Genomic DNA, 27749 nt, shown 5'->3' on the forward strand with positions numbered 1-27749 from the left:
TATTTAGTTACTACGCACAGTCCTAAATTCAAACAGAAAAATAAATAAAATTCATAAAACGTATTTGTTTTTGTCAATAAATTATCGCCGTTGAACAATTGGCAAGCAAAACAAAATACAGCGTCTTTTATATTGTAGCCGCATATTGCTTTTTCGTAAGTCCGAATGTTCAATTTTCTTTTCTCTTCTCTATTACTATGCTTCGCCACTTGTAATTTTAATTCACGTGTAGGTGTACCCATCTTCTTTATTTTGATCTTTTCGTTTAAAGGTCTTACAGAAAATTACATAGATTTTGCACACTATTCATTGTAACATTTGTGATGTAACGATCTAACTATTACTGCAAACAGCTTGAGAACACATCTGAAAGTGCTCCTAACCCCTCTTATGCACATTGTATTGCCTCCCTACCATGCTCCAAAGCCTGCCAGTGAAACAGTACTACTGCGCATGCTCGAATGGAACAGTGTGCCGCAAGTGTCGAGCGATAAACATAATTCCCAGGCGTCAACAAGACCAGTACACGTGCAGTGTTATTTTTACATAGCATTATAATAAAGAATTATGTCGCTCACATAGTCTACTGCAGCTCATTGATATAAATTTAAAAACATGTGTTATTTGAAGAGGTGGTGCACTGCTCCTGTGCTCCTTAAGAGAAATCGCCACTGATTGTGACCCTAGATGGAAATTATCAGGGCAAATCGAACATGTCGATCAGTTGTTGCTCATTACTGCTGGTCAGTGATTTAAGAGGTAATATACAGAAGAAAGGCCAGAAAACTACATCTGTAAGGTATGTGTAATTTTTTTAAATTTTCATTACTGCGTGGATGAAATTACTGAATTTATTATTATTATTATTATTATTATTATTATTATTATTATAGAAGAACCAATTACATTTTCTATTGTAATTTTCGAATTTACTTACTGTCTGGTATTATATAACCATTTATCAATATGAAATATTTATTTTACATGCTAATTTTTAATATAAAATCATGATACTATACTTACACAGAAGTAATATTAAAATAATAAAAAAAGAATAAGAATAACTGAATATGAATGACTGCATGCTTCAACTTTACATTCCTCTCTTTAAATCTATATACTAAATTCAACTGCACTTAGCTATATTTATAGCATATAACAGCAGCTAGAACAAAGCAACATGAAGCTACGTTCAAAATAAACAATGCATGTATCAGGCCAATAGCTCTGAAGTACAAGACAATAGAAGGATGGAATAGGATTACTGGTTTAGTCAGTAACTGAATACATTATACAAGAAACTAATTTGATTATTAAGAGTGTTCCATTGACAAGTGGACCCAATGTGATCGGTATCCATAATTTTCTAGCAAGTAACCTGTGAGCTGTGGGTATGAACAGTGGTTTTGTTGGAAAAAAAATATTTACAAAAACTCTCCCTATCAATTTAACGATCACCAAATGGACTCCTACTGGGTGTAAAGTCTGACATCCTCATGTTTTCGACATGCATAATTTTTATTTTCCAGAACAACGTTCCACTGCATTCCAGTCCGACTAAACCACTGAGTAAGAAAATAAGTAAACAAAGGACTGGACCAACTGTCAGTGGAATGCTCTATATAATTATTTTCCAACATTCAATACTGTAAAAATAGATTCATTGTGTTACAAATTTCTTAAATATTTATATCACTTCAGAGTAAGGGGTTCTTGCATAATTTGGAGTAAAACAACTGTTCTTTTCTACTTGATAAGATTCAAAACCATTCTAGTTGCACAAATCTTAAAAAACAGCTACCAATAAGAGTTTCTTGGTTCATACTATATGTTGTGCACAAGGAGTATTCTATACGTGAAAGTGGGAGATAGGAGGAGTGACAGATTTGCTATCATGCTCAAAGTAAAATTAAAATGAATATGAACAAAGAAATTAACAATCAATCTTCTACATAATTGAAACTACATCAACTACTCTTCTTCATTAGTTCATTTTGAAAATGATTTTAACATATCATTAATTTGCATTTCGGATGTGACTTATTTTCACATAGAACAGCATTATTATTGCAGACTGGTACTAACACTTGTGCCTAATTCAAGATGCAATATGGATTATGTACAGTACTTGCAAGTTACGAAATAAAAGTATACTGAATGAATGAAATAATTAAATAAAAAATATCAAATTGTGCTAAATTTCGTACAGCTTATTTCTTTACATCTATGACAGTCATTGTGAAAAAATAAATAAACACATACGCAAGAACACATAAGTTGTCTAATTATAAATGTACAAAGGAATAATGTGACAGGAAAATAAAATAAAGCTCAATACATTTAAAATTTTATTTAACAAGATTATAAACTAAGAACAGCCAAGTCTTTGTTTAACAAGTCACAATCATCAAGCTGTTTTATTAAATGATATTACATTTCAATGGAGAGAACAAAACTATCTTTTTCTCCCTTCTCATTACTGTTCTCTGTATAGAAAGAACTGAATATTTTATTCTTAATTTTTGCGTATGGTATAGATTTTATGAAGAACTGACAACAGCAAAGCGTTTATTTCAAGCAACGAATTATTTACATTTTTCTCAATGTATAAAGAGAACTTCATAAAAATTTTCTAACATGTTCTAATATTGATAAAAAGGTAATGTATAGTTATATAAAGAGATTCAAAATGTGTACATATTTGTGAGGTGATCCATAATGCAAATGCCGAAGTTCATTTAACAGCTTATTTCAATAAGAATGTATTGCACGTATTTTGAATGCTTTTGGTTTTTTGTACAATGTTTGGTAAATGGTAAAGATTTTTGGAACATTCATGGCTTTTGCCTACGTAGTAAGAAACTGAAACAAAATCCAACAAATTAGTTCTTTATTTAACAGTGTATCATAATTTAAAAGTTGATCTGGAATGAAAATAGCTGAGGAAGTGAAAGGTCCTCATCCGTCCAATACAAATCTCACAGGACATTGCTGACATTTCATTATTTGAAAAGAGGATGAATTTATATAGATACTTTCCACGAATGTAAAGTACAGTAGGGGAAAGTAGAATAAATACAAGGTGGGTCAAAAGTCGCTTTCCTCAAACACTTCCTTACATTTAATTACATTAAATTTACATTTGACTACACTTTCCTTTACAGATTTTGTTCAAAATGGAGGCCTTGTTTCTCGATACACAATTCACAATGTTTAGACACTGATTTACTGATGGTAAAACATAACTCACGATTTTCATCGATTTTCATGAATGACTGTTCAATCATATGTCACAACTGACACAGATCCTGCGGCTTCTTAGCAAAAACATCACTTTCCAGGATAACTCACAGCGAAAAATCACATGGCGTCAGGTCGCATGATCTGGGTGGCCATTCTGTTGTGTCAAGACAGCCAATCCATTCATGGAATTGCTAGTTCAAGATATTCCTCACTCCTACACCAAAATGAGGGCTGTTTTCAAGACATGACATCGGAAAAACAGTTGATGCACGAACATGATTGTCAACCCACCACTTATTACAGCAGCTATTCGTATGTTTAAGTTATGACATCTGTAAGTGTGTTTCTTGACAAACTTTACATTGCTTTCAATACTGCTGGTGTTCACACACAGAAGGCGTAATTTGTTCAATATTACACTGCGATGTAATTGAGGGATGCTCTGCAATAACAAGGTATGTGCAAGAAGTGAGTGTTTGGCAGTAAGTAGAAGTAACATTGTTTTCATTAACGAAGAAATGCCTTTGCAAATCAGGGTTTTTGAATTAGTATTATTGATAGTTTATATGTATAAGTGTAATGTATTATTCGTCAAAATTTCATTATTGAATTTGTTATTTTGATACATTAATAATTGGATACTTTAAAGTAGAAAGGTGCAAAGTGCCAAAATCATAGAAAACGAAATTATTATGCAGAAAAGTGCAATGTACCTCGGAGGATAATGTATGAAAGAGGCTACATTCACTTGTGTTTCTTAAGCGAGATATTTAGATGTTACATTGCCAGCACCATGTAGTTTCAGCCGGTAAGCGTCCTGTTAAGCTGCATCATAGATGCAATGGTCAACAGGTCATGTTTGTGCCCAAACTTACACACAGCGAAATGTTTTACAGATGTCAGCTTTCACGTTATAACTTTGGAGTTTGTGTATATGATACAATGCAGTCTTATATGTGTATGTGGGATGAAAGCATCGCAAGTAGAAGTGCCAATGAGATTGCCTCGTGTGTACTAAAACTGATGAATATGGACATAACAAACAAGAAGAATCTGATAACTGTGCAGCTGAAAACTAAAATCGTGTAATGGTTTTCATGTGTCTCTTTTTAGTTGCCATTGGTTTATTTGAGCACATAGAACAACGTTTCCTTCTCAGCGGCCACAGTTTCTTGCAATGCAATTCTGATTTCGCTTTGATTGAAAAACAACAGAAAGTGACAAAAGCCTTCATACCTAGTGACCTGCTTAAAATCGTACAAGACTCTAAAGTTGTAAAACCATTTCAAACCGTTTCAATGCTAGAGCCATATTTCCTTAATATGCAAGATGTTGCTGATCAACTAATTTCCATCAAGAACTTGAATATTTCTAAGGCATGTTGCATTCAGTATGATGTTAGTAAAGCAGGTAGTGTTTTTGTGAAATAGTCCCATGATAATGAAGCAGTGCATACCATTAAAGTGCTTAAAAAGGAAAAAAATAAAAAAAATAAAAAAAATAAAAAAAAAACATGAAAGATGTGCAGTCAGCATTGTTTCAAGTTAAAGCATAAAATAGGGAAATTACTGAAGAATAGAAGGGGGATCTACTAGCAATGACTCCCTATCTTCCAAATGAGGAGCATAGGCAGTTCTACAGGCAGATCTGTAAGTAAAAATTGCTCCAGAATAGGAAAAAATAGGCACTGGACTTTGCACCATTCTACTGCAACTGTACCCATTACTTAACCCTTTTCACAATCTGTGTTATATAATTAAATATGGAGAAATAATGTCTTTACATACCACTATTATTAATGAGTAAATACTGTATTATTGCTGTTTTCTATCAGTAAAAAAAAAACATGACACAAATATGTGTACAATTATTCTTATAGCTACATTTTTTTATCTTATCTCCAATGTTTCATTTTGGCACTTTGTACCCTTCTACTTTAAAGTATCCAATTGTGGCGACTATACCGAAGTATATGTACATACCTTGTTATTGCAGAGCACCTCTCAATTACTACACTGCAAAATCCTCACATCCTCACATGCCAGATGAAGAAGGACTGACAAATTTTTACCCTCACCAGTGCTCTGACTATTTTGCTACACTGCATAAAATTTTGAAGCATAGTATCATTCGAAACGAGCTGTACACAACATCACTCTAAGGCACAGTACTTCCTGCTTTACTTCCGTCTCAAAAAAAAATCATGTTCAGACAGTGAGAAATGACACTACTCTTGCGTAAATTTAAATTATGCAAAGAATATATTCCAGCATGGCGGCAATTGCATTGTGGAACACTGCAAATACACTCCTAAAGTCCTGAAGCACAAAGTCGTGAAATGAGTAAAAAATGCTTTCAATTAAATGCTCATTTGTTTCATTGTGAAAAAAGAACAATTATTTTCAAAATACGACATTTCGATATTTTCCTTGTACAAGAATATAACTAAGATAAATATTCAACAGAAACACAGTCACTGATTAACAAGCTTGACGTTGGAATGTATGAAGAAATAATAACTTAACCTGAAAATGAAATCACAATTTCAATCACAGTATAAATTACGCATATGTTGATACAAAACTTCAAACAAATGTACCTAGGTCTATATGGGTATGCAAGAAAATTAGAAGTTCAACCTATGTCAAGTCCAGTACTATAAAAATTCATAGTAATGCATTTTGATGTACATTTATATAAATTTCTACAGTTTAACATGTTACATGATAACAATTTAACGATCAAGTAACTTTAAATCTGAATGAATACTCGAAAGTATTCAAATTCTGGGAAGTACAATTCAATGACTATTATCTGTAACATTTTCATTTCTGTAGGCTAACCAACATATTAAGATAGTAGACTACTTAACTGAAGTACCGGTAGATGCAAAACTATGACATAAAATAAAGAACAACAACTTGAGGAGGAAAAAGAAATTTGGCAAGTATCTACCTTTCTTTGTATCAGTTCATTCAATTTACAGACCCGAATAAAGAATAACAAGAAAACAATGTCCCATCACTAGGAATCTGACCTTTCGGTAACAATGATAAACGCGAAAACATTCTAAATGTCATTTTCTGTGGTATTCCACCTTTTAGACACTTACATCACCATTAAGTGAAATAAAGCTGCAAAATATTGCGAAATTTTTGGTTTGCGCAAAATATGTAAGTTGTCTAGAAATAAAGCCGCATAATCACGAAAATTTCTAAATATACCAAAAAGAAATCAGTGCGGTTCTAGTTTTCATTTCTGTTTTTTACCCCTTTCTAGAAACATAATTTAAAACTCTCGAATTTAGAGATATGTCACAGGCTGCTATGTAGCTATTTTTCTGCTGCTTGGTAGTGTTCATATCTCTTGGTCTTATCTGTGTTTGTCATTCTCATTTTAAAACCAGTATACACCAAAATGTTTACCGACTCACACACAAGCTTTCGTGCAGATAATGTTGAAAATAATGCTAAATTAGTGTTTTGGGAATGTATTTGAATGCTGAGAATGTTGTATTGTGTTAATTGTGTCTGTAAAATTTTAAGCTAATAGGCATCTTAAATAAAGTTTAAGAATGAGGAATGTGTGTTAAAATGTATACTTATTTCCCGAAATACCAGTATCAACCGAAACAGAAGCATGTACAACACCGAAATCAGGAGTTTTATTTCAACAAAAAAATCAGGCCCCTACCCATCACTGACTGTGCATCTATTCCAAAGTCAAATTGTGTATTACTGTTAAGCAATAAAAAAACTAGAAGCACCTAGGTTATACTGGAGAATATAGCAGCTTCTATCAAAAACAATTTATATATTTTTTTTATAAAAAATGTATAAAGAGCTAAATATTTAAAATTAAACATGAGTGAAATCATTTAATTATTACTGTATAAGGAAACCAAAGCACTACAGTATACCGAAAATGCCTGTTTTATTATAAATGTCATCATCAAAATGCATTGCAATTAATTTTTTAAGAATTTAACTAGACATGGGATGACCTGATATTTTTTTCTTGCTTCTAATATATTTGCTCATGCATCTGTCGTTGTAATACAAGTTACTCCAAACCTGTTGCATGAATTTACTTATGAGAACAACCATATTTACTCGCATAGCTGTTCCATCTGCATCCCTATTTTTTTTTTTTTTTTTTTCCAGATCTCAAAGATGACAGATTGTGTACTAGATGATCCACAGAAACTTAGGTAATGAATATGTTTTAAGATTGTAAATTTTATTACAATGACAAGTTTGTGAAGAATATAACATTAATATCTAACATCAAAAGTTTGGTTCAGGTTTTGAAAAAGAGTGGCAGTACCCTGTATTTTAAATCACATACTAACCTAAATTACATGCCTTCACCGAACTGTTTTTCCCCAGTAGTATTAAGAGCTCTTTGGCGTAGATATTTCTTCCCCCCAATACTGAATTAAAATACTGCAAACTAAGGAATTAAACTAAGGGTTTGTGTATAATATTTAGGTATGAAAGCCATAACCACAACTTCGACTGGGAAGTTGTGCTGCAAGTTAACTGACATATATTGAAGAATATTACCGTCTATGCTTGGAACTAATATATGTTACCTTCAGGTACAATATGCGCATTCAAATCAGTTAAGAACAGTACATTAAGGGATGGGGAAAATTATGCAAGTAAAGATGTATTTTCATTACTATTCTAGAATCAGTGATTTTAAAACATAACTCTGTCACATTTCATTTTATTATCGAAACATCTATGAAATGTTTTCTTGAAGTGTGCAAGAAATCTCAGCAAATACTGCAAGCATGCTGGAGTGGACAAAACAAACATACAGCATAAAGGCTGTACATTCAATGCCCAAGCAAACTTATCACAGCTTGTCATGCACTGACAACAGCCTCTTGTAATGCAGCATGCAAGACAAACAACGGAAACACAAACACTACACACGATATCCAGATGCAGGAGCAGGACTAGCAACACATTCAGTCTGCAAAAAAATAAAATACAATTACTACAAATTCAACAAGCTACACTTCAACCATCACAAATATTCAAAGTGAAAGGATTTTCTTGTGAGATTTCAAGCATTCCTAGAGGTCAGCTAGATGCTCTTCTTTATTTTCTGGAGGTGAAGGATGCCAGCTCATAAAAATTAATAATTTCATACTTTATTAAATAAATTTAAAAATTCCAATCTTTTTTAAGTAATAATTGAATACTGAATTATTTCTTTGTGAGGTGATAATTATCACAGAAACTGAAAAACAAACAATGTGATGTAGTAGTTATTTGTTATTTGAAATCATAATTTTACATTTCTATTATGAATAAGAAAGACCAAATTTATATGAACTTCCTTTAAAATGCCACAAATACCAATATACAAGTACAATTTACTTTTTTTTTTCCCCCCAGCGCCATTATATTATTAGTTGTTCAGGCCTAGATGTAATTTTGAATATTATGTGATTTCAAGTGCATACCTTTCTCCCGTCTACCTCCCTCATCACACTACAGAAGGATTTCGTCTATTTTTATATTTGTGTAAGCTGAAAAGGGAATAGCTAAGAAATAGTAGCATTACAAGGATTCAACGAGCTAAATGAAAATGATAGAAAAGAACTACTACCACAATTTCCACTGCAAAAATTACTTAAAAATAGAAGTATATGTACGAATATTTATCAGAAATATGCGTAAGGTGAAATAAAGAAGTTAATTTTCAAAATCTTCTTACAATGTCCGGAGAGATAATGTGCTTTGATCAGTTGAATATAGTGACATGACACATTAACTCATAGTCACCAGCAGTAGAAGAGTAAACGAACTATATATCAGTGTCAAATTTCCTAATTCAGGACCAATCCTTATTCCAGATTAAAATAATTTTCGTCACCTCAGAAAACGTTTGCCACATCTTTCAGTTTCATGGTACAGTATTTTCTTCACAAAAAATTCCATGTCTAAAATATGAGATTGTCTTATATTAGCTCCAAATCTTTGAAACTGAACATCAATATGGTACAGTATTTTCTTTAGAAAAATTTCACGTCTAACATATGAGATTAATATTCCTATACATAAATTGATCATATGCGGAGACTAAGAGGAAGGCAGAAAATAGGAAAAATTGGAGAATGCTGTGTTTGCAGTGAAAGACCTATCCTGGGGCTATGTATGTATGTATGTATGTATGTATGTATGTATGTATGTATGTATGTATGTATGTATGTATGTATGTATACATAAATTTCGACTGCAGAAAAATATTGCAATGTTCAAAAATTGTCTCTAAATTTAGGAAACAGCTCCAATAATTCGAATAAATTTTCTTATTTACAGACAAAGCTGCTCAATTATCATCAGACTAACACCACCACTTTGGAGTAGTGGTCAGCATGTCTCTAACTGCGAAACTAGTGGGCCCAGGATTGAATCCTGGTTGGGACAAGTTGTCTGGTTAAAGTTTTTCAGGGGTTCTTCTTCCTCAACCCATTAAGAGCAAATGCTGAATAACTTTCGGTGCCAGAACATGAGTTCCTTTCGCTGTCATTATCACCATCTTCATTTCATCCTGTCTACTTCCATACTCATATGTCATCCTATCATACAGGGCTAACAGAATCAGATGTAATGGGTGCCCCAATCTCAGAACAGGATTCATCATAATCAGTGTCATATTTAAGAGTTCACGGAGTAACCACCTCAAAATAGAAAAAAAAATCAAGAGTTTCAAATTATTCCTCTATCTTTTTTTTTTAAAGCTAAGTTTAGACACTAGGGTACTTTCTGATTATTTACAGCAATCTATGCGAAGATTAATAAAAACAAGTGTCTATATATATATATATATATATATATATATATATATGCATATTAAACAAGAAGATCATTATTACTCCAAATTTCCAAATACGTGATATTTAATTAAACAATGACAGATCGTATGTATTTTAAAGTTTAAAGAAACAGAAAATATTGAAGAAAAAATTGTGTGTGATGAAGGTCAAGGAAACAAAATAATTTTATCACTGAAATCTATTTATTGTGGATCAAATGTAAAGCATTAATGGTGGTAAAAGGAAGTTACAGTGTCAATAGATAATCAGCTAATATTTTTTGTGAATCACAGATTTGGTTAAAGTGGGGGTTTTTGTCTGTGCACACAAATCGTCCACACCATAATAACAACAGTAACACATACCCAAGTAGAAAGCGCCGAGGTTTCAAAGCAATATATACCACAAGAGTCCTACATGAAATTGTGGGCTTCAACACTTAGCTGACTGCGAATGTCTGCATCCTCCTGGCATGATTGCATGCAACAAGAAAGTTGCAGAGAATCATCATCCAGAACAGTTATCAGCAATGACTAACACACGCATTAATTCCAAGAATACTAGTTCAATACAAGTCAAAATATTCACAGGTCCTAGAAAAATCAAGAAAATTTGTTTTAAAACTTTTTAATGAACGACAAATGGAGGACATCCAAGTCAAGAGCATTAGCAAACAACAAAAAACTTTTTAATAACGACTTCTCGATATTTTATGATGAAGTAGGTAATAAAATCAGATAGTATAACATTATTAATACAGTGTGGTTATTTATAAGTGGCAGAAAAGGTTCAAATTTTGTTCTAAAAGCTGTCTCCATCCCCTTCTCTTTGGTATACTAAAATACCATTTCTACAAACAAAAAGCACTGCAGTTTCCTTTCACAAGCTTGTTGGTGTTTAATTCAAATTTAATATCTCATGTATACTTGTCAGCTAATTAACAATGCAACTATGAAATACACTATTGAACAAGCTTCTTTTAATCTGATTGGTATGCTAAAACAGAATCTGGCAGAGAAATAAGAAGACTGATTTCTTCGTGTTACAAATACATATATACTATAAAAATAAGTACAAGTTTACTGAACCCGACTGCGTATTAGACATAATAAAAACAAGAAAACTTGTGCTCACTGAGGAGAAATATGTAATTTGTATCAAACTAGAACATTCGCCCAAAAATAGCTCTATAATCCTCAAATAAAAGTGCTGATGACTTTTTCAAATGATGCCAAATGTCTATAGATTTTTATGAGCATCATTCCGAGTAAATGCTATAGTTAGTATATAGCCTATATTAAGGTTATTTAGGTTCTATGCTTTCCTAACTGATATCATTATTTCGATTTCAATATTAGTGATTCCATGTCTCAAATTCAATATACCAAAATGTGCGAGGAGAATAAATATGAAATCTTCACTAGCACTTTAAGTAACCTCACTGTACTGTACATTAATTTTTTTATGTCACAGCTACAGAATTTTGAAAGTTACAAAAGTCATAAAAATTATTCTTTCGTTATATTATAGGCTATATAACATACATTCTCGAGAACTTAGTTATTTACATGTTACATAGTAAACTTCTTGAATTCTCAAATCTCTACAGAGCACTGTAAATATTGCAAGGATTATGTTAAAAAAAATTGTTGTATATAATATATTCAGTTCTGAGTAGATAATTTTAACTATGGACATAAAATTCTCTTACAATATTGAAAATAAATGAGGAAAAAAATAAGCCAAGTAACCAAAAGTGAATAGATAAATAAAAGTTCTGTAGGTGATTGTAAGTGTCCATAGGCTATACAAATTTCAGAATTTTCATTTAAATAACGACCTACAATATGACTCCAGGCAGAATTTTTTCACATAATGCAACATAATTATTTATCGCTATGGCTCGGATTTCTATGATTTGTAATTTTTTCCAGACATCTATTTTCATATTTAAATTTATCTACGTTTATTTTACAATAAAGATGATTCAGCTTTTACTCGTTGTATTAGCTATTATTTTATTCTTTTTTAGTTTTCAGTCATATCTAAGTTACATTTTGGAACAAGTGTATATTTTTGGCACATTTTAAGAATTTTTGAATTAATATCACTCAATAAAAGAATTGTATTCCAATGTATACCATCCCACTGTGGAATCGTGGGAAACGAGAATGCGGTTGCTTTAGCAAAGAAGGGCAGCACTGCTACTTACAGACCTGTTACTAAATCTACATATTACTCTGTGAAAAGATTTATTAAATCTACAGTACATACTTAGACCTCAACAAACAAAATTTGATAACACAATCTCAAGGGAAAAAATGGAACTCTCTGCATCATAATACACAGTTAATTCCCGATTTACCACGAAAATCGTCTGTAGCTGCATTTAGATTGGCAACAGGCCATGACTGTTTGGCCAAACACCTGCATAGAATTGGAATATATCAGTCCCCTAACTGCCCATTGTGCAACTCAAACCAAGAAATGGATTCGGAACACCTCAAAATCTGTGCTTCAGTGGCTGGCCATGATAATATCTTTGAAAAATATTGGAGTGCAAGAGGTCAAATGACTTTATTGTCAAACGCCTGGAATTAGAAAACAACAACAACAAGAATTTTTGAATATACAAATGTATGTTTAAATAATGTACAAGGCCGTAAGGTAATAATGAAAATAAACTGTTTTAGCAATTTTAATTTTTTCCAGACACCTTTATAAAATAGCCCGCAAATTAAGATTTTACATGCCACTTGGAATTTTTGACAATGGATGTAAATTTTCAGATTTATAGTTTGGGAAGGAGGGGAATTTAATGATGGGTGTAATATTTTCACTGTAGGGATTGAATTTACCTTGCTTTTCGAATTATAGACTGTCTTGAAACAAAAAACTGGGTATTCAACTGTGAAGTGTATAACTGTTTTGTGGAAGGCCTACACAATTTGGAGATAATGATCCAGGCTTTTCCCCAATGATTTTACATTATTCTATACTTATCTTACTCGTATAATAATGAACAAATTTCCTGAAGTAAAAGGCAACCAACAACCAAAGACCTTTCAAATTTGACAATCTGAAAATGCCTGTTATGAAATCCTAAATACCGGTACACTGAATGCTGTTTCAATGTGAATTATTCATAATATACTCCGTGGAACAAAATAAAGCAGGGCTGACCAATGAAGAATTCTAAGAACAGACTAGGTTAACAGTGACCTATAAACTTGGGAGCATGATTACAATGGCAATAAATTATTAATTTAAAAATAATATATTTACACTGAAATATCTCTCCACCAAGACAGAATTTTTTCCTTCAAAGTTGTAACATGTTCCAGGTCATATTTTAAATTCGTCACACAAAAATAAAGCTCATGTGTAATTATCTGCTAATAATATTGAAACTACTTTGATCACTTCATACGTAACTAGAATATAATATAATTCTGATCATATTTCAAATTTTTACGGACAGGTTTACAGATTATAAATTGCATGTATATTTACATATTGTAATTAATAGAAATCCGAGCCCTTTTTTTTTAATCAACATTTTAAAATAGAAACACACTTCTTTTCACACCCAACAGAACTGCAAAATTGCAATATATCTTCCATTAGTTAAAAAAATAAACTGATAATTTGCTTCGTAGTTCGTTAAATAACATAATATCATTAAGAATAAAATTTCACACTTAGCAAAGAGAGAGATTTTTAAAAATTACAATATATCCAACCTTTCTCGGGACATACCACTACAATATTATATTCAATCTTGGAAAAAAAAATCTTCTTAGTAAACAATAATATATGCAAAGTTATGAATATCAGAACGAAAAACTTGGGGATAGTGTGACAAGTCAAGATTTGACAATTTCGAAACTATGCGATCTCTGCCAAATGAATACATAAACACAACTCCAATCTCAGGATAATTCATATTTTATTCAATGGTACATTCGAAACTTCATTTTGTCAAGCTGAATGTCACAGCAGGTACAACTATAAGGAGTATGTGTATCTGCAAGTCAAATAGTGCACGAATACAAAGGTGAAGACTGTAATGTAGAGAGTATGAATTAATTTTATATTAAACATTGTTTAGTGTAAAAATTAAAGAAATTATGTCATATTATGTTGCCTTTGACGTCCAACAATGTCAAAACTGTGTCTCAGCACACATGGGTCTGTTGGGATGAAGGAGGGAGAGTCTTCTGCTTCAAAATCTTCCAAAGTTTTTCAGTTCTATGTATTTCACAACTGTTCCAATGATATATATTCAGAATATATATCAAATTAAAACAAAAGTCTGAAGATTAAAAAAACTTCGATACAAAATTAAAACAAATGTCCGGAGGTTAATAACTTCAATTAATTTATTATGTTACCAATATGAATTTTAACAATAATAAGCCTAACAACTGAAACATATAATTTTAGTCTGTTGAAGGAAAACGTATGAAATGGATAAGAAGAGTATCATCATAGCCACTTAATTTCAGAATATATTAAAATTATGTTTTTATAACATGTAATTCCAAAAACACAATGGAAATAATGCCATAGCAAAAATTATATCTGAAAAATCGTGGAAAATGAGCTGGTCTAATTGTATCGATTCAGTCATAGCTTTATGGCAACAATTTTTCATTTTGAGTACAAACTTACTTCTCATTTATTTATAAACTACAGTGAAAAAGAGGAAAATATGTCAACCTGAATTACATTTTAAGAAGAATAGTAAAAGTAATTTCAAAGTCAGGTGGAAGAAATAAGGAACAACAAGAAAAATAACAAATCTACATAATTGTTCTTTATGACAGTATGTCCTACAGGCCAACTTTAACATTTCCATTAGTCTATTTATTTATTTAAGCAGTAGAAAAGTTTATATTTTGACCGTCACTAAAAATAAAGTGGAACTGTTCTCATACTAGAATGCAATTTCTTTTCTTTAAATGTCTAATCTTTCATACATATACAACTCTTTAAAAATAAGAGTAAATAAAGAAAAGAAAACATTTTCTCCAAACAAAATCTACATTCGCATGTTGTATCAGAGAAATTACTGCATTCAACAGGTACTAATTCCTCTAATCTAAAACATATTATGTTACAGTTCTAACGAAATACTTATACTAATTGGCATAATAACTACAACCAAAACTTTCGTCAACACTAGAAGTGAACATGCTGGACGAGATCACATTTTAGCTGACAAAATGACATGGTTTACATCCATAGTTGAAGGGGGAAAGTTGGAACAATTAACTACTTTAATGGAATCCTGTTTAATTACTAAAGTTAACAAAGCATGCAGTCCTAACTCTGTCAAGTCACATTAAGGATTTGGAATTTAAAATATTACACAAGAGTGTTTTCTTGTTTAAAGAATGAATGGTTGGAAACAAAATTACAGGCAAATTAAGTAGAAAATGGAAATTTTTAATAGACTGCTAAACTCTATAGCTCCAAATACAACCTAAGAGCATGATAAGAATTACTAATAGACAATAGTTATGAAATAAACATATCTATATAGAAATTTTCAACTGAGAAAATAATGTATTTAAAGATATCCTTCGGGAAAAAATTAACATATTAAACACCACAATATGGTTAGCAAGAACAATATTAACACATGGTTTCAGTTTTATTATTTCAATCGGTTATTTAATACTGACGCCCAAACATAACTAAATAAACATAAAAACTGTGCGGATTTTCTGTATTAAAACACATTACACAAGACGAATAATACACTAATTTTAGGTTCGAATATTCACTGAAAATGAAAGTTTGTGCGAATGTGGCAAAACTGACAGCCCATACTGTGACAATGTGGCAGATTTAAACTTTTTTTTTTTTTGGCCCAGTCAAAAGTTCTGTTGTTTTGGTATTGCTGGTTATTTGGGTGCCAGTTACGAGGGATTTTACTGTACTTACAATAAATTTTTGTCTGTTTTTAGATTCTCTATCCATTCTCCAAAGGCTTCACACATATAGTCATATGTTTAAATTATTTTCTACTATGAATTAAAATTACTAAACTAATTATACCCTTATACCATGTACTGAAGAATTAAAAAATAAAATAAATAAAGATGAAGAAAACAATTATACGAGTCAGGGGATTAAAACTACAATATTAAGAATACAATTACAATTTGTACGAGAGCTGATAAAAAACTGAGTTCCCTATTTTCTGTAGGCTTTTATTTACTAATTACACGAACTGTAATTAGTATTTTAAACTACATACCGGTGACTACTGGTATTTTTCTACAAACTTTCCAAGAATGTTTATAATCTGTTCCATCATGGTATGAACTGAAATTTCCTTCTCAATAATACTCTGGATCTTGATGTTCAAACAACCCTTGAATAGTATTCTGTACCACTGCATCATCCAAAAAGTATCTTCTCCCAGAGTATATATCTTCAGTGACCCAAACAATGTTGAAATTGAAACGAAATAGATCTAAATAAAAGGGGGATGTTCTAAAATGTTCTGCTGAAATGAACGTAAATGTTACTGTGTTTGACATGCAGTTTTCACCTCTAAAGAGGACAGACCTCTTTCTTCAAGTGTTCCTCCAGTGGCTCAAACAAAATAATATGGAAATTGAAAGATGAAGGCTTGAGGTGAAGGGAGAATGTTCTAAACTGTTTAACTGGAATGAATGTAAAAGTTACTGTGTTTGACATACAGTATGCAGTCTGTGTTATTATAGAAATAAATTCTCACTTCTGGAGAGAATTGTTTTTCTAAACCGTCGTAAAGTTGTACAATATTAACTGTTAGCTGTTACTGTTGTTTTATGCTGCATGAACTCACAAAAAATAACAATTTGTACATCCCAAAACACAGAGACCAGAATTTTCCCAGCCAAGTAAGTTTTTAAATTTATTTGTCTGTAGCATCATTGGATGTTTTCAATTCAGTGATGACTGTTTTGTTTGAAGTAGGTAATTGTACATTCATGTCTTGTTACAATGGTTACAATATGAGTGGTGCAGTCAAAAGGTTTCGGGACCAATTGAACGAAGAAGAAATGGCTCATCTCCTGTTACCTTCAAGTAGTTGGTTTCCTTCTGCAGTTATACAATGACTCCAGTGCTTTTGAAAGCATTCCTGAAAATGATTTTTATTTAAATACCTCATCTAGCATCTACTGCATTTCGGCCTGAAATTAATGGACGTTCTCAAATTGGCATCTTTCTAGCACATTTTTGATCATGGAAAAAAAAAGTAACATGGTGCAAGAATGAGTAAGGGGGATCAATGAATAATTGTAATTTTATTTTTGGCGTGAAAAATGTGAACAGACAATGCTATGTGAATTCGAGAATTGCCATGATGCAGCAGAAAATTCTGTTTTCCACATGAGTAATCTTTTTCGTCTAATATTTTCCTATATTCATTAATTCATAGTTTTCTGCCCTAGAGCAGGTCCTTCATTGCAAATTCAGCATTCTTCAATCTTTCCTCTTTTCCTCCTGCCTTCCGCTTAGTCTCTGCATATGATTCATATATCTTAATGCTGTCTCTCATCTGATAACTTCTGCCCCAAACTTTTTTCTTGTTCATTATTCCTTCAGTGCATCTTTCAGTAGGCAGTTTCTCTCAATCAGTGACTCAGTCAATTTATTTCCCTCTTCCTAATCAGTTTCAGCATTATTTTTTCTTCACCCACTCTTTCTTCATTTCATATTCTGTCTGTCCACTTCACAAACTCGACATTTTTCTCCATATCCACATTTGAAATGCCTTCAGTCTTTTCTCTTCACTAGGTCGTAATGTCCATGTTCCAGTCAGCCCCACAAAGCACTTCTTTAGTCTCTTCCTAATTTATTTTTCTAGAGGTTCGCAGAAGATGCTCCTTTTTCTATTAAAAGCTTCCTTTGTCAATGCTATCCTCCTTTCGATCTGGTAGCAGCTATGTTACTACTTATAGTATACCCAAAGTACTGTATTTGAAGCTGTCCACTTGTTCCACTGCCTCATTTCGAATTCGCACATTTATCTTCTTTATTTTCCTTCTGATAACCATGGTCTTCGTCTTGTTTGCATTTGTATATGAAGAAGTACTTGTAGTACATTTGGTTAACTTCTCTGACCTTGAGGAATGAATTCCCAATTAATAATTCTATCCCAGCCGAAGAAAGCAATGAACATGCTCTTCATATTGATCCTGATTTAGGAATGATTTTTTTGGTCTTGGAAATTGGAGCTATCTTTGGAGTAGATTATTAGTTAGTCTCAACATGCTTTAACAAGCATGCCATGAGTATGTATTACTTTTTTCCCCAAGCTCGAAGCAAAATTTCACACTAAAGATTCAATTTTGCAGTGATGTAAACTGCTTTTGGAAATGACACGATAAAAAACGAAAAAATATTTGCATTATCAGTCAAAATTCAAAATGATAATTAATACAGCTCGTGCAAGTGCATTTGATGACTGACAGCGGTGCTATGTTTCCGGAACTGAGTGACTGCAACATATACTTTCCTTGTAAAGAAACTCTCTGTGAGTAATGTAATGAAATGTTCCGAAAGAAATGTCTCATTATGAGGCATTCTCTCATATTGTTCATCGTTTATCAACCAGCCAAAATAATTTCTTCAATATTTCTATATTAGAAGAATTTTCTTGACTAGTCTGCTGTAGTAATGACTATCACCAACGTCTGTTCTTTTTTCAGAGAAATTTTTGCACTATTCTCCCATGCATTGCACAATTACTGCACTTTCACTACACACCTATATGAACTGTCTATGTTTCTTTGTTGAAACAAAATGTTCTGTCCATGAAAAATAAACCAAAATACAAATTTCGATATAGAATCAAGTTTTAAGTTGAATTGTCATTAAACAGGAGTTGTAGACAAATCACAACTTACATCAGCAAATTTTCTCAACAATACAATGAGTCATAAGTAGAGAAACTAACTTTCTCTAAGCAGATACAGAATTATATTGATATGGAACCTTAGTTTTTTAATAACCCTCCTATTACAGCAATTTTCGTCATATTTCCAGAATGAAACCAGCGTTTTTCAAGTAAAAGAATCCTGAGCACACTATCTGCAAGAAGCACTATAATTAATGTTGAAAGAAATGTGTACTGCAAACGAGTTAATAAGTGTAATTATAAATAAAAATAAGAATAAAAATAAAATGCATTATCATAAGAAAATTTATTCTAAATAAATTTTCAAAACTTATAAAGTTTCGATAAATACAATTCTTTTACATAGCAAGATTTGGAATATGAAAACTTCTCAAGCCGAAAATTATAATTTCGACTTATATAGACAAATATCACATATATGAATTCTCTATTTGGAATTTAATGTATATGTTAGATGAGAGAAGCCATGACCAGAGTGTAAACGGTAAAAACAGCTTAACTTAAACAGGTGGCACAGTACAGTAGACTGAACAACAAGTCTATAAAGTAGCTTCTTACCTCGCATTTTCATTTTAATGTAATGAAATACCATGTTTGTAGAATGAATAATACTACTGATCATATCAATGACTCCACCTTAATCTTCAAAGAAATACTGCATATATGCAGGACAGCATCCTTCATACAGTTGAAGCATTATCTTTGCAAAATATCTTGGTTCTCTATTAAATATATACCATAACAAAAGTCGTAACAGAAAATCTACCAATTTCGTCCATGTTAGGAGCATATTATTACAGACTAGTTAAAGTCACTAATACCAGCTGTTTAATGCTGTTAATCCTGTTGGCTATTAGTCCATCCCTTATGACTTTGTTAAAACGAGTTTCTCAACTCCAAACTTGAAAAACTTTTGTAAAAACTATTTTCTTTCAGACAAACTGTCACAATTATTACAAAATATCCCTCAGACTTTTTTGTTCAATGAAATGTACTTACCACTTGCATAAACTGAGGTAATTTATACAGTTTACACCCTATTTATCAGTGCTGTTAATTTTAAGTAGCCTAGTTTCGCTTTCAATGATCCTGCATTTGTAATTGTTACGTTTAACTTTTTTATATTATATAGCAATGAAACATATACTTTTTAAAATCAACAACTCAAGGCACATGTGTTAAAAATGAAACAATTTGCGACAAATAATTTAGTAATAGACAAATTCGTAACTCCACTTTCTTAACATGGCAACAAATATCTTTAACAATAAATTAGCTAGTTGTGTGAAGCAAAGGATAAATAACTACAATTCACTTTGCTCAGATGATTATTGCTAATAAAACATATTTTTCACATGATTACATAATCCGCAACACAATTTAAAATATATAAGATGCCAAAAAATATGACGATAGGTAAGAGAATTAACAATAATATAATTTTTCTTCCATTACTAGTGACTAGAATTGCAAAAGTAATAAGATAGTGTGAAAGGTCTTCCTATTGTCATGTCATGAAGTTCAACTGACAAAAGCTCTGCAATTATCTACAAGTATGTTAAATTCTATCCACTTCACATAAAAAATCGATTTGCATCAAATTAAAAGGAAATCTTAGTATCTGTGCAGCTAAAACAGTTTTTTTCTTTTATCTTCTAGTTATACTGTCACGATTACTTCATCATAAAACTCTTCACTGTAAACTTAGTATTGATGAAAATGTCAATAAGCTATGACAATTATTAGTGCAATAGTAATTTCATAGAGGCATGTGCATTTAAAACAAAGCCAACATTAAAGATAGAAACAACAGTTAAATGTAATTTTTAAAGGAGAAAGCGATGGTGCTTTTTGCTTTATTATGATAAATTATTAAGACTGTGTTTATTGCTGTAGAGAAATTAGACAAGCCACAATGTTTATTTCCAATCTCCGGAAAATGTTTACAATGTAATTACAGCAAACTCCCGAATAACTATCTGGCTAATAGGGATCTAAAAGTCCACTGCTGCAGAGTAACGGTTAGCGTGTCTGACCATGAAACAAGCAGGCTCGGGTTCAAATCCTAGTTAAGACAAGTTACCTGGTTAAGGTTTTTTTCCAGGGTTTTCTCTCAAACCCCTAAGAGCAAATGCTGGGTAATTTTCGGTGCTGGATCCTGAACTCAAGTCACTAGCATTATCATCTTCATCTCATTTAGATGCTAGATAACCAAAGTAATCGATAAAGCGTAGTAAAATAACCAATTAAAAAAAAAAGAGAGAGAGAGATCTAAAAATGCGAGGATAAACGAAAAACACGAATAATAAAAAATGTAGTTTTATTGGACATTTACACTTTTATTGACAGTGACAAGACACACAAAATACGAAATACAGAACAGATTAAATTATGACATATTCTTCTCACTATCCTTCTGTGACACAGCTTTCTTTCCCTCCCCCAAACCTGCAATTTACATTTCTCTCTTGTAACTATCGTCATACTCTAACTCTTGGCTGGAACGTGATTTTAAACGAGTACAGGGCATGGAATAGGAGAGGAGGGTTTGTGTTGAGAATAAGTCTTTATAAGTTCTGTTCACAGCAGCATGTTTAAGACTTCATCCTTTTCTCCCTACTGTTTTCTTAATAAAAGATCTGAAAAATCACATGAAACGTCTGTGAATCACTTAATTTGGTCACAGATATTCGAGAGTTTGCTATAATTCTTATATACAATTAAATATAAAAATTGGATATATTTCACGATTTTGAATTGTGAATCCTGTAACAAACAATGCTGTCACATTTTGGAATTAAACATAATTCTTCAATTGATTTATCTACAACAATTTATATAGTTTAATTAAATACTAACTATGACAGCAAATATTAAATATGAAACAGATAAGCTGAAAATATATTACATGCAATTGTAGGGTTTGATTCATGTAGTCCTCATTATGACAATATGACTGAAAGTTTACTTTCCTAAAATTATACAATTGGAATTCAGTTGTTTTACTTACCCTCTGGACACTTGTTCTCCGCTGGTCTCCATAACCGAGTTCGTTCTCGTCAATACACAGGTCTGAGTCTGAATCTAGCCGAGATCGTGACCGATTGTCCTGTGGTTCAGCAAAATAATATACTGAATTAACATACAATTACATGAATAAAGATTAATTAGCAATGAACATATATTTTCGTACTATTTATTTGAAGATGAGGTTGGTATAACATCTAAACTTTCCATAACCATGACTCAATCCATGTATAATCTGGCAACACAGTATTTTAATAAAGTAAATTTAACATTATATGGTTTGAAGAATACATTGCAATACATCAACAATGACAGGCGCAGAAGGTCAGTCAATTAAAAAAAAAATCGACGTCACGAACATGACATACATTTTCTAATCACATTTTTCCGAAGTTATGTAATAATTAAGTTCTTTTTTAATTACATTACTCTTTACAATTCAATTTTTATAATTCAAGAGACATACACAAATGAAACTACTTACCATGCAAACAAAAAGTAAGAAGGTAAATTTTCATATTTTGGGTTGTAATGACAAAACAACAGACATTTCACTTAATTTATAAATTGTACAGTTTAAATACGTATATTTAAATTTCCAACAAATCTGCATATAACTGCTATTTGCATATTGTCAATCAATCAAGTCCTTATACTCCTGGTGTGGAGCAAAGAGCTGCAACAAAGTTCCACCATTCTGTTCAATGTTGGGCTATAATTTTTGGAGATGGAGAATCTGTGGCCAAGCCAGAGACTCCCTTTTCCACCGATTTCCTTCATGTTCCTGGGTCTTCCTTGTGGGTTTCATTCAAGTGCTTATTTGCTGCCAATCGTCAGATCTCCAAGGTGTGTGTAGAATTCATTGTCATTTTCTTCTTTTGATCTTGTCCAATTGGATTAGCTCTTTTCTATAATTTTTCCATAACTGCCAGTCAGTATATTTCCAGAGATTCTCTACATTTAAGATGAAATACATTACCAACGCAATTTTTGTTAAAATAAATAAGGAAAAAAACATTATTTTTATATGAATCACATAGTATATAGTCTCATTAGCCAGTTTATTCTATATAGCGTAAAAAAAAAATAATCTAATTTGACTTGGAAAAAATCGTCGCATGTTATTTCAAATAAAGACCAATTAATATTTTGCTAAAATGATTATATTTTATATCCACCATTCTTGGATATGTTGACTTGTAGATACTAAAAATCAACAAAATCACTTCAATAATTTAGGAGGAAAATCTGTTCACAGACAGATGCCATGATGGAAATAATTTTTTTCGGTATGCTGATAACACATTTTTTCGTGAAATCTTTAAATAAATTTTCTACCATTTTCACAATACTTTTATTACTTCGTGTAACAAGAAATTGAAAAAAATTTTAATCTCATGTCTGATAGAACAAATGTAGATGTGATTACCTGGCTCTAGAGAGAATGACTTTGCTCGAACATAATAGGGCAAGCATAACATGGAAGTTTACTCGCAATGTACCCAGAACTGATAGACGAGTCCTTACTGGAGAGGTATAAAAGAAAGAAGCAACAAACACAGCAATTCACACTAACCTGTGTCATCTGTTCTGTTGTCGTGAGAATGCGTGCTAAAGGATTGCAGCAAACTGGAAGTGTCTCCAGCAGTGTGGGGCGGGCATGTGTCAGGAATGGCTTCATGTACCTCACGTCGAAGTCACCCCAAATGCGGGCCAGCCACGCCTTGTCATTACCTTTGCTTCCTGTACTGTCTCGTGAAGCTTCTGTGACTTCCTGAGAGTTAAAAATAAGCAACACCACAAATAAAGTTTGTTGTTGTTGTTTAGTCAACTGTCCGAAGACAGGTCTGAACCTCACAAGTGATACCAAGAAGGCACCACTCATGAGGCAACTAAGCCAGGAGATAATGGGGTAGGGTGGCCAGTTCCTTTCCCCCTCCATTGCATACATCGCCAACTAGCTACATATTATTATAATAGATATATCAGCCAGAACCTCAATCAGAGGTAAAATAAAGTTTATGATACAGTTTTACTGTGTATTTACACTTCCTTTAATTTATTTTGATCTCTATAAATCTGATCAATATTTAATTATAACTTCACTGTATAACATTACTTTATTCACAATAAGTCACTAGAACTAGGATTTTTATGTAATATCAATATGCAAAATACAGTATGTACATATTTCAATAATATACACAGGTTAAATATGTACTGGTAGTTAAATAGGTTACAGTGGAGAATCTTTAGATATTGCAGTCTTATGCCAGTAATGCTTGGAGGCCCACTCCTCCCTCACCCAATAAATAATGTCTCATGAGTATAGATTCTATATATCCTTTATTAGAATTATTATTAATGTGCTTTATCGTACTGTTTAAAAATAATGCGTGAAAAAGGAATATGTTACTTCCTCTCAAATAAAATAGGAAACTGATAATGAATTAGCAACAATAACTTATTCTAAATGAGAATAAGAAAAGCAAAGGTAAGACCAGCTTTCATTGTTATATTATTTGGTTTGCTATGTTCCTTGATTGCTTAAAGACAGTATTGGATTTTGATCTCTTAAAAAAAAACACAGTAAAACCAAATATTGTATTTTTTCTTCTTCTCTTAGTTTATAAATTTGAGAACATTTTCTATTTAGGAATTTTGGTTCGGATTACCCGAAATTTCGGATTAGCAGCATTCTAGACACAGATACATAGAAAAGAAGTAATACTATATTTTATTATACCATAGGCAGTTTACTAGTTCACAAATATTATTGCTCTTTGGGTAATATAATTCGAATAAAATAACTCATTACTTGGGCTTGTAATTTTAGGTGTAATAAAACATAGTTTTTTTTTTTGTGGTGGGTGTATTTTTTTTTAAATAACTCCCAAAATTTGGGCAATAGTGATAAGAATTTTAAGACATTCTTGGTCCAATAAAATTAAAATATTTCGCCCCACCGTGTGTTAAATACACAAAAGTTTTTAAAATATTCAAATTTAATAAAATGGAACAAATTAAGTCATAACTCAAGAATTTAAGCCCCAGTTATTACATAAGAATCCGTAATCTAGACATGATATTCAGTAAATAATAAAAAAAAATGTACTTCTTTTCTTAATAGTATATATATTATTAATTTCCTTGCTTCAAAATTATATAATTTAACGTCATTTCATACAGAAATTTTTCACACAATATCTTGTCAACCTTTGTAATTAACTGTTGACTTACCATTACATACACAAAGTTCAGAATTTAAATTCTTTAGTGCACTAATATCAGCATTTTTTTCTTATAAAAGCTGGTTCACAATAAACCGCGAATGGAAACGATAATGAGAACGGGAACAGAATTAATGTTAAAACAAATGCATTTAAATACGAGCATTCACAATAGTTAGTTATGAATGCTTACATTTAAATACATTTATTTTAACAATATTTCCGTTCTCGTTTTTGTTGTCGTTTCCGTTTCCGGTTTATTGTGAACCAGCCTTAAGTTCGAAATCAGATTTGTATTTCATTAGTACTGATGGCCTATAAGTCAACATTCTTACTGCTTTATCTCAAATGCACAATTCTAATTTTCTCAAATAATGCCAAAACAAAATCAACAACCAAATTACCGTAATGCAACAACTTTTTTGTATATAGATTATTCAATAAATTAATTATGACTAATTTTACAAGATAAATACGAACAGTTGTGAATAAAAAAATTTAACACAAATATGATTAATAAAAACTACTGTATTACATAATAGTAATTCACAAAATTCAGTCTGTTACCTCTATTAGCAAGCTGCATAAAATTACAACTAAAACCTAGAACTACTCTTACCTAATACAAATCAAGAACACAAAAAACAAAATATTATGGACCCAAGCATGCTCTATTAAGCTCCCAGTAGAACTACTTTGCTGAAAATTATTGATTATGAAATACACGGAAAACCTTTCAAGCATAAAAATGAAGAAATGTGTAACAACATTAACTTGTTACTAATATTGCAAAAATATAGTGAACATATGATAGATACTAAGTGATTTTAAGCACCTACATAAACTTGCTAAAAAGGGGGGGAGGAAATCAAAGGGGGTGGGGGAATCAAGCATTACAACATAAAGACAAAAAAAAAACATACACACACACATGCAAGCACGCCACACACTCTTATTATAGGACCTCGTCGTCCTTTATTGAATATAGTGTAATCAATGACTTTGTGTAGTCATCACCTAGATACTTATTAATGGAAAACTGTTGTTGAAATGGCCATAAAGTCATTAAAATATGCGCTCCTACATATATATAAGTCTAAAATGCAGGTATAGGCCATTGACGATACAAAGAAGGAGAGTTCGGACAGCACTGTGGATCAGGTTTCAGCATAGCTCAGATGGTAAGAGCATTCAGTGCGCCAAGCTGAGGGTTCTGGGTTCAATTCCCGGTGCCGGAACGAATTTTTATCCATTAATAAGTATTAAATAAAGATAACAGGTATGTCTTACGCGTTTTGCAACAGTTCAAGTTTTGTATCAAATTTATAGGTACTTCTTTTTCTTACTACTACTACTACTCAAAATACATGAATGAAATAATTTATATGCACCCAAATAAGAATACCAACTTTCGTTTTGTGGATTGTACACAAAAGGCATTCTTATAGTCTCAATGTGAGTAAACATTCCTATTACAGGCCATGGGACCCACGGATAGTGGGAGATTAAGTCTCCCTCTTTTGTAGATAATCAGCTTTAGTAGCATTCAGGATGTCAGTCCTATGTGCTGGTTGTCTTTACCCCCAAACCTGGTAATCCTTTCAGTTAGAGGCTGAGTCAATTCCAGAACCACAATGCATTGGGAAGGAATAGGTCAATTAAAAAAAAAGTCCATGATCCTATTAGGAATCAAATCCGTGATTTTTGTAGATTAGCACCTTAACCTCCATGCTACCATGTGTCTTCAATACCAAAGTAAGACATTCCAGTTCATTTATATATTTTACAGTTTAAGTACATGTAGCTAATTTTGAACAAATTTACATAAAACAATATTATTTGAAATACTGCATATAGACGTTTAAATATAAGCCAATTAGACCTTTCTTCTGTGATTCACTCACGTGTAATAAATGAATTTACGACAAGGGAGGGTAATCTTTGAAATATGAGGCCTCTCTGCTATCTACCCTACTGTCATCTGAAGACTTTTAGAACTAAATAAATTCACAACGAAAAATAATTATACTGTAATTCTGTTTATAACATAGTAATATAAAAGGAAAGTATTTTTTGTCGATACTAACTTTATTATCTCAGTTTATTGCGTGAAACGAATGCAAATCAGAATTTTATAAAAAAAGATGTCACAGAATAATTTCAAGGGAAAAATTTTTCTGGAGCTGGGTATCAATTCTGGGACCTTTGGCTTAGCACACCAATGCTCTACCGACTGAGCTACCCAGGAACTACACCCGACACCATCTCAATTTCTCCCTTTATATTCATACACCTGAAGTGGGCTGACAAGACGCCAGAAACCCAACTCTGAGTGAGCACAAACTCTGTGTGACTTGAATTGTGATTTTCTGTTAACATACCTACAGTAACATATATATTATGCAAATCTGGCTTTCAGCCCTGTGAAGCAGACTTGAATAATTTCAATGAAAAAATTGTTCTGGGGCCAGGTATCAATCCAGAACCTTTG

The 27749-nt window shown here is 31.9% G+C and overlaps 1 protein-coding gene across 7 annotated transcripts in view; it reads right to left on the minus strand.

Annotated features, from left to right (window-relative positions):
• Positions 1-27749, minus strand: part of Nhe3 (Na[+]/H[+] hydrogen exchanger 3) — a 109251-nt gene that overhangs the window by 22268 nt on the left and 59234 nt on the right. For 4 of the 7 annotated variants that reach the window (XM_069822064.1, XM_069822069.1, XM_069822063.1 and 1 more), the window contains 2 exons: positions 23605-23802; positions 22012-22110 (listed from right to left, as the gene is read on the minus strand). In XM_069822064.1, the coding sequence (XP_069678165.1) occupies positions 22012-22110; positions 23605-23802 (297 nt within the window). Of the gene's footprint in view, positions 1-6837; positions 8227-10443; positions 10546-22011; positions 22111-23604; positions 23803-27749 lie in introns of those variants that run through there. The other 3 variants (XM_069822065.1, XM_069822067.1, XM_069822068.1) reach the window with 3 other exon arrangements.

The sequence above is a fragment of the Periplaneta americana genome, chromosome 3, assembly GCF_040183065.1.
Source record: "Periplaneta americana isolate PAMFEO1 chromosome 3, P.americana_PAMFEO1_priV1, whole genome shotgun sequence".
NCBI lineage: Eukaryota > Metazoa > Arthropoda > Insecta > Blattodea > Blattidae > Periplaneta > Periplaneta americana.